General features: G+C 49.8%; 1 protein-coding gene across 1 annotated transcript; it reads left to right on the forward strand.

Moving 5' to 3' along the window:
* The first annotated feature begins 1,115 nt into the window (after positions 1-1,115).
* Positions 1,116-8,777, forward strand: LOC310851926 (farnesol dehydrogenase-like). Its single transcript, XM_083754600.1, has 6 exons — positions 1,116-2,524; positions 3,035-3,142; positions 4,465-4,604; positions 5,655-5,751; positions 6,522-6,646; positions 7,712-8,777. Exons 1-6 carry the CDS (start codon positions 2,440-2,442, stop codon positions 7,886-7,888), a joined length of 732 nt encoding a protein of 243 aa, XP_083610726.1. The 5' UTR covers positions 1,116-2,439; the 3' UTR covers positions 7,889-8,777.
* The last annotated feature ends 220 nt before the right edge of the window (positions 8,778-8,997 follow it).

Consider the following 8,997-nt stretch of genomic DNA (forward strand, 5'->3'; position numbering starts at 1 on the left):
TCAAGCTCCTGAGGCCACAGCTATTTCTGTGCTGAATGTGTGTGAGGGGATTCATTTTGCTATGGCCTTGTGTGTGTGACCCATGCCCTTGGTACTGCAGCCGTCTGTGCAGAGGTTGATGTGCCAAGGAGCCTCCCTGCTCTGGGCGGGCGAATGGAAGAATATTGAAAACTTCTTTTTCATCCCTTCCAGCCATGTACAAAAAGTTGGGCCTGGCACCTTATCCTCTAGGGGTGGCATCCCACTTTTATTTCCCATCCCTTCCATGGTGTGGGGATGAAGCTTCAGTGGCCCAGCCTGCACTGCTTTTTGGGTGGCAGATATGCAAGCTCCATGTCTACATATTCCTTTTCAACCTGCTTATTGTTTCCCAAGGAGCCTTTTCCAATTTCAGATGACAATAAAAAGAGATTTTGCGAATTTGAGACTCGTGTTCTCTGATACTGCGAATTCAGAACCTCAGGCCAGGTCAAACAATTTCTCCATTCAGACCAATATTGTGTACTTTTGACAGGCACCACCAGCTCTGTCAGGGCTTTAGCTGAGACTTTTCCCCATCACTCCATCCCTGAGCCAGCAGGGCCTGCCAGGATTTTAGGTGTGATCTTCTGCCTGCAAAGCATGACTATATGGAAACCCACTGTGTTCAGTTAGGCAGGGTAACTTCCTAAGAACTGTGCATTTAAACCCTATCTAGTTACTGAGATCCAACAGCAGGTCACCTGTTAATAGGAGCAAAACCTCCACACCTGTTTCCCACTGGCTTCAGACTAATTTAAGCAACCTACAGCAGGAGCCCCACCCCACCCACTGACATTAAAAAATGTGCCCCCCTTAATTTTGCAAACTCCAAGCTATAGGAACAAAGGAATTTTATTTATTTATACATACATACATACATACATACATACATACATACATACATACAATTCAGGCTGTAGAGAGGTGGGTGTGACCAGTGATTTGTTGGTTTTGGATATTTGGTTTTAATTTCCTGGATCCAACTTTAACCCTCTTCCTGGCACCCCCAGCCGGCAGCCAGATTGCACTGAAGTTGCCTCTGCCTACCTCCTCTTCTCCGCACAACGACTCCTCACCTTGCCTACAGTTCTGGCCCCTGCAGTGGTGTTGCTTCAAACTAAGAACACAAGGTGGCACTCTTGAGCCACAGGCCCAGGGAGGGATGCTGCCACCAGATTATTATGTTGCCCAACCAGGAACTTCCCATCCCAGGAAATGGGAACACAGGAAATTGCTTTATAGTGAGTCAGGCCGCTGGTCAATCTAGCTCAATATTGTCAAAAATAATTGGCAGCACCTCTCCAGGGTTTCAGCCGTGGGTCTCTCCCAGGTCTACCTGAAGAGGATTGAACCTGAGACCTTCTGCATGCAAAGCAGGTGCTCTGCCACAGATGCCTTTCCCAACTCACACTTCCTGTCGCTCCACTGCAGTTCAACTCAAACCACAAAAACATCTGGCCAGGCCAGGACTGGTGCTCTTCATTTTGCATTCATTTTGCAAATCTTCATGAGCAAAGTGCTTTCTTCTTACCCCATACCTCTCCAGGTCAGCCCCTCAGAGAGAGGCTGTTCTGTGCATTCACTTATAAGCCTATCTTCACTTATTGCAATACACGTGGCCTGGTGCTTCGCTTTGGGCCAATAATTCAGCACCTGCAATGCTTAGCTTGGTTCCACTCTGCCAGAGGGCCAGCAGGAATGAGGGGTATCTAGTGCAAGGAATAGCCTCTGAATGCACTGCAGAACCATGGAGTTTCTCAAATCATGAGCGAGCTGGAGTTAGAGGGAGTGATCAAAACTCCTTCCTCCCCGCAATAAATATTTGGATGGTTATTGAACACAATCTGTGGCTCTCTTCACTGCGTAGATTGACTGTGCAAGAGGGCAGTGATGTACTTGTCTGTTTTGTAGCATGTCCCTCCACCACTGATATCAACATTTGCCTGCCCACATGGTCCTCATTCTCTTCCATTCTTTGAACTAAGTCAGAGATGACATATGTAGCCAGCTGAGCCCTCCATCAGAGACTCAGGAAAGTTTGTTGCACCTTAGCTTGCAACTCCGAGGACGGAGACCACGGCACCCCACAAGCCATGTGCTGAGCCCATCACCTATGAAACCAGCCAAGACTGCAGCCAAAGCGACTTCAGTTTACGTGGGACACTGGGAGGCCGGCAATCACTTTCATCAAGACCATCTCGGGGAAGGATCTATTGCCTGCCAGGTTGTGGGACCCGAGGCTGAAGATGTGCAGCATGAACAGGACCAGGAGGTGGAGATACAGCGTGGTGGGTTGGGCTCTGCTTCCTTGGAGGTGGGACTCCTAGGTGCTGCTTTCCCTACTTATTCTCCTGTGTGGAAACCGCAGCCCCACTTGTCGTTTGGCAACTCTGCTCTGAACAGCCTCTCGTTGCCAGGATGTCTGCATTGGACCGGGTAGTGGTGGTGCTTGGCGGAGCTGGCACGGTGGGCTCTGGCATTGTCAAGGCGCTGCTGGAGAAAGGTAAGGCTTACATTGACGTGCCTTCCATCTTGCAAGAGCCTGGGTCGAGATTCATTGACTGGGTCTGTGTGCGTCTGCCTGAATGCATATACTTGGGGCTGTCTGAATCCAGCAGCTGCACATTCAACTATCTTTCCATAGAGTTCTGATCTGTTTGACTCCTGCTACCAATGGTTTGTTTCTACCAAGCGGTGATGAGCTCCAAATATACCATGGAAGTTCTGATATTCTAATATCAGGCATGTGTGTGTGTTGAGGGGGACAGTATCTGTGACTACTGTGCTTTTTGGAAGCACTTTGCACGCACCCAGAAGCCACTTGTGTCTCTCTCATTAACTCATGTGCCCAAGGCGTGAGCCCTAGCATTGAAAACAGTTGCCAAGTCCAGGCTGAGCTCCGTTTCATCAGCTCTTCCGCCATCAATCAGACGTAGGAACTGATACAATGGCATCCATGCCTCCTCCTTGTGCCCAGGGCGTTGCCTCCTCTGATCCTTTGTCATCTGTGCAGGCTTCCAGGTTGCTGTCATTTCTCGAGACAGAAGCAGATTGGAGAAGCTGAGACAGTTTTTGCCTCCATCAGCCTGCCAGCGCCTGCACACCCTGGTTGGGGACGTAGGTAAGACTTTGTGTGTAAGACCTCGGCTGCGGTGCTTCTGAGGGCCAGTGTGGGGCTGCTGTGGGGAAATACTGGGCAGAGGGAGTGGAGGCGGAAATGTATGGATGGTGGAGAAATTTGTTTTAGTTTGTATCTAAAGGTGCTTCTGTCAAATCTGCACTTTCCGAACTAATATGCAAACCAAAACACAACTGTTCTTCGAAGCTGATATTTATCCAAATGCAGTTCTCCAACCACCTGTGCTTACAAGAATGCATACATGAGGGAAAAGTGTGCATTAGAATGCAGAAAACAAGATGCAAAAAATATATTGAGGGAAACTGCTTGCAAAAAAAGTGTACATTATTCAAAACTGCATATAATAATGTGCTTATTAGGAGAACTTAACACTAAAATGCTGGTGAATTAAAAAAATACCCTCTAATTTCTGCAAAAATGTGGAGAATTGAATTTAAGTTTAGACAAATGAGAAACCGAGAGAAGCGAAACAGACAGGTCCTTCCATCCCTGCTGGAACGGTATCTCCATAATGTCCGGGATGGCAGCTGGGCTGGATGGTGGAGGGAGCACAATTTTATTAAGGTGTCCAGAGCTAGGAAAAGGGAAGGCAGAAGGCGCCCAGCAGACAGGCAGCCTTCACGCTGCAGGCGGTTGTACGGCCCCCTCCAGCAAAGAACTGATCAAGGCTGCCTTGAGAAAAGCAGAGCCAAAGGCAGCCTTTGCATGAATCTGGGGAAGCATTTCAGGATTTGCATTTTGGCGGCCAGCATCGAAAGATACTGTGATAAAATGAAGGCGGCAATGTGCACCACTGCAGTAAACACCCACATGCAATCCTATAGCCTTTAGAATTCAAGGTACTTTATAAATAAAAAGTGAGGAAGGTGATGGTCCATAAATGGGAACATTGAAGAAGAAGAAAAGAAATAGGAGAAAGTACCTGAATTCTCTTGGGAAAATACAAATTCAAATTGTTGCAAGGAAACTCAAGCCTACCTTTTCTTTTCTTTTTAAGGAAGCCCTGACAGTTGAGGGCAATTCTCTCTCTTTTTTGAGGTTTGAAGATGAGTCCCCAGCATGCTCAGTGGAACTTTAGTTGAGCCAAGTATGCTGTCATTTCACCACCAAATAACTGGGGTCCCTTGGCCAACTGCACCTGCACAGGATGAAGACCCTTGGGTGGCCTTGCTTTTTTTCTTCCTCCATGAGTTTGGCAGGAGGGGAAAGGCTCTGGGCTGTTTGGGAGTACAGATTGATAATGCTGGGGGATGCAGCCACCTGGTCTCACTATCTCTGCTCCTAAATTTATCCCGTCCATCCAGGTTCTGAGGAAGGTGCAGAGGCAGCCAAGGATGCTCTGCTGAAGAGCACTGGGAAGGTGACGGATGTGGTGTCCTCCTTGGGCTTCAGCTGGTGGCAAGGGGGTCCCCCTCTCGCTCAGACCCTGAAAGAGCTGCACCGGGTGAGCAGGGAAATAGATCAGAAACAGGGGTGCCCCTAGATTGTCCCTGTTTTGCGGGAAGGATTCTAGTGCACACCAGGTTTGTGCAATTGGCTCTGTCACCCTAAGACAACAAATCCACTTTTTTAAATTTAGAAAACTGGCCCCTTTTTGCAGTAAAATAAGTGATGGGGAAATGCATTGAAAAGTGTGGGATTAACAAATCATTAATGGGAACAGGGGTACCAACTTGAATAAAATATTGTAGGGGCCCAAGTAAGCCCCTGCCCTGCATAATTAATCACATGATGCAGTGTACACACCATTTGAATGGGAATGCCCATCAACTTTGTGGGGGCCTGGCCCCTTCAAATATTTTATTGTGAGGGCCAAAGCCCCCATGGCCTCTAGGAGTTGGCTCCTATGAATGGGAAGATGCATAAAGACCCCACAAGGATATCAGGTTCAATGCTCATATATGACCTGCCTGCAAGAAAATAAGATAGGACACTGTATAACTTCTGTGTAAGCTTTGTGCAAGCAAAACAGATTGTCTGGAGGAACCCAAAGTTATCCAGATCAATCCTCTCCCATTCTCTTTCCTTCTTCCTCTCTCTGATGGATAGATTCTGTTTGCTGGCTTTTGGGGCCATTTCTATGATAATGGTACTCTTCCCCTGAGTTGGTCTTGTTGGCAATTCTATACTGGAAAGTGCTATTGCATTTTTAATAACAACACATCTCTGCCCATTGGAGCAGCACTTCCTCCTTAATGCTGGCCAAGCCAGGGTTGAGGGCTTCGGGGTAAGGCCAGCCATCAGGTAGAATGTTGATAGAAACACCAGAAAAGGCACTGGTGCTTTTAAGCAATGCAAAAAGCTGGGACAGGAATAACTGGCCATAGATCATGGTTTGTAGTGGCAGAGAGGCGGATTCCTAATTTTAAGAAAGCTGTAACTTGATCACATTTGCAGAAGAGGTGTGACTGTGTGGATCTCCTCTTTTGGAGACTCTTGGGATACTTCAGCTGGGACAATGAACACGGGTGTCCCTCTGTTTCCTCTCCCACAGGTCCTGGACACCCTCCTTCTCAGCACCTTCACTGCCTGGAAGGCCTTCTTCCCCCTCGTGAAGGACAACGCAGATGGAACCTACACTTTCATCACTGGTGAGATGAGCTGGGTTGGTCTGCAGAAGATAACTTTGGGGAGAGAACTTTTTCTGGGGCTTCGGTCAGCCTCTCTTCCCCAGTAGCAATAGAAATGCACCTTTCATTTCAGTTCGCAGGCCCTCATTGCTTTTCTACCTTTCCATACCCTCCCTCCAATTAAGTCCTGCATGCCTCAGCATGACCAGCATTTGTGGGGCAGCAGCTTGTGCCTTGTGGGGCTAGGTTGGCAGGGACTGAGCCATCATTGGCACAAAAGCTGCCCTGTTGAGAGCTACCCAGGCACATGGGAAGAAGCTGCCCAGTGTTGCCTTCTCAGACTAGCAGTGGTCTCAAGGCACTTCTAGACTGTTTCCAGGTGGGATTCAATCACATACCAACAAATTCAGGTTGCGCAATTACAGTTGGCCAGGAAGTCTTGCACAACAAACCTGCTCCCCCCACAAAGACTGGACTTTTTGCAGTAAGGGAATTGATGGGGAAATGCACTGGAAAATGTCTCATCAAAGCAGATATTCTCATAGTTGTCAATGTTTCCCTTTTTTAAAGGGAAATTACCTTATTCCGAATAGGATTCCTTGCAAGAAAAGGGAAAAGTTGACAGCTATGGATATTCTACATCATCAAAGTTGTCTGGGAGGTCTCCTATTGGCTGCAAACATATCCTTTTAGATGGAAAGAGCGAGGACTGGACCCTGGACCTTCTAACTCAGCCACTGGTGGTGATGGCAGCTCCTTCCCTCCCAGCTAAATCAGCTTCTCTGTTTCAGGAGGGGCTGGCGAGCGCCTCCTCATGCCAGGCACAGGCTTCCTGACACTGGGGGCAGCGGGGGCCTTGGCCTTTTCCCTCATGGTCCGTGAGGAGTACCCAGACGTTCCTTGCAAGCTGAACGAGGTCAGTGCTGGGTCTGTTGGTGGGTCAGCCAGCTCCTTACCCACATGGGGAGTAATTTTGCCCTCCCAGGGCTGTAATGAGTGGGGTGTTCAGCATCTAAGAACATAAGAAGAGCCTGCTGGATCAGGCCCACAGGCCCACCTAGTCCATCATCCTGTTCTCACAGCTGCCCCAGTTGGAAACCCGCAAGCAGCAGCTGAGCACAAGAGCACACTTCTGTCCTGTGGTTGCCAGCAACTGGGATTCAGAAGGATACTGCCTCCAGCCATAGAGACAGAGCGTAGCCAGCATGGCAAGTAGCCAGATCAACAGCAGAAGTAGCCAATGTGGCACCCAGGAGATGCTGTTGGGTCCTGACTCCCATCAGTCCCAGCATGGCTCAATAATAAGAGAAGATGGGGATGTAGTCCATGCTGGCTACTGATCTGTGGGGTTGGTTTCCCTTGCAGGAGAGAGAGCTGGAGACTTTGAGGTTTCTCTGTGAAGTGTGTGTGTGTGTGTGTGTGTGTGTGTGTGTGTGTGTGTAATAGTCCCCAGGCAGACTCAACCCTGATACTCAGTGCTCCCCCTTCCAAGCCTCTTTCTAGCACCAAACCCAGCTGATCTTCCGCGGAACCTTTAACTCACTCAGAACTTTGGGGAACACCTTCGGAATGACTGAGATCAAAGCAACCCCATTAGGCAGGGCGTTGCTGCCATCCGCCTGCCTCAGTAGACAATGGCGGACTGCAGGTGGGGCAGTTGAAGGTGCCGAGTTGTGCTGCTAGAGGTTCACCATGGGTCTGGGATAAATGAAATGGCCACTGTGCTGACTTTAATTGATCCCAGTGAGCCGCAAGTCTCTGACTGGCAGGGTCCATCTAGCAGGGATGGGGAATCAGTCGCCCTCCAAATGTGGCTGCACTACAACTCCCATCATCCCTGACCACTGGCTGTGTTGGGTGCTGGGAGTCTGAATCCAACAATGTCTGGGGGGCTTCCCAATTGTGTGCGGATCAGTGGGCGCCTGGCGCAGCCACCCCCCCCCAATGTCTCTTCTGGCACTGTTTTGGCTTTCCCCGGCAGGTGAAAATCAACATGGGTGTGACGACGCCAGAGCGCCTGGGCCCCGGGTACGTGAGCCACCTGGAGGTGGGCGAGGCCGTGGCTTCCCTGGTGGACAAGAGGATCGTCTCACATACGGTGCTGAGTGCCAGCTCGCCTGCTGACCTCAAGACCCTGGCGCTGGAAGGGAAGCTTTGAGGTGGCGGCTAGGAGCCATACCCACCCATAGTCCCTCCCCTTATGCCACCCCCTGTGTCTCTCCTTGGTGCCTGACTGGTAGGGAAAGGGTGCTTTTCAGCCCTGAGGCTCCTTCTCTCCTGCTCTGGCCCTTCTTCAGAGCCAGATGTGCACAGAGAGGGCGCGTCAACATCACACATAGAAACCAGCATGAGCCACTTCAGGGAGGTGGTGGCTCATCTGGTAGTGGATCTGGTTGAGAGAGGGAGAAGCTCCTCTGAGCAACCAAACCTGACCCTCCCCAGGGAAACTTTTGTCCTCTAGCTGGTTGCACATCAACAGCCTGCCCGGAGAGTCTTGTGGTGGGTGGGCTTGCAAGATCGGGCAGGGATAAGGAGAAACATCAAGTCCCAGTGGTTGTGAGAGAGGGTTTAAGGAGGCCAGGGGGGATGCTGGGCATTTGTGGCTTGGTTCAGAGGGGCCCTCTCATCCCAGAAACAAGATGGGTTGTGTTAGATTTGCCTTTAAATAAAACAACCATTGCAAAATTATGAGCAGCTTACCAGGCAACCCTTTGGGGGACTCGCTGTGTGCCCTACAAGCCCACCCAACCCTTTTGGATTACCTTGACGATGTCCTGTCTTCCAGGCAGATGGTTCCAACCTCCAAGGCACCAGTTTCCTTGCTCTGAAGAGCTAAATACACCCTGCCCTTGAGTCTCTCTATCTCCCCCCTCACCCCATCGTAAGTGCAGCCCAGCATTTGGAAATGGCCTGTGGCCCACTTAGCCTGGAGAGGAGGGTGCAGGAGAGAGGCAGAGATGCCAACAGCCAAGCACTCGCTGCACATTCCTGTCCCCGTCTTGCCATGTTCATTTGCGCCTTTCACTAAACATTGTATTATATTTAATAAACCCTTAATACTATCTATTGTGCTTTCCTTTCCTTTCTCTCGCTCTCCCTCTTTCTTTTAAGTGCCTTTTGGAGGAGGTCTTTGGGGGGGGGTGCTGGTTGGGCATCTGCCTTCTGGGGTGGGTGACTACAAAGCAGCAATGAATAGCAGCCCCAGTTGATATTTGCATGGGTTAACACTGAGGAGAAGGGGGTGTTGCAAGGACCCTTTTGAATCCG

This window comes from Podarcis gaigeae (assembly GCF_964106915.1).
Source record: "Podarcis gaigeae genome assembly, chromosome: 8".
Classification (NCBI taxonomy): Eukaryota; Metazoa; Chordata; class Lepidosauria; order Squamata; family Lacertidae; genus Podarcis; species Podarcis gaigeae.

Bases quoted from the DNA above. Each gene is read 5' to 3' on its own strand.
- LOC310851926 (XM_083754600.1), top strand. From the start codon at position 2,440: ATGTCTGCATTGGACCGGGTAGTGGTGGTGCTTGGCGGAGCTGGCACG. The intron at 5,752-6,521 runs GTGAGATGAGCT...TCTCTGTTTCAG, and splicing joins AACCTACACTTTCATCACTG to GAGGGGCTGGCGAGCGCCTC. The intron at 6,647-7,711 runs GTCAGTGCTGGG...TTTCCCCGGCAG, and splicing joins TTCCTTGCAAGCTGAACGAG to GTGAAAATCAACATGGGTGT.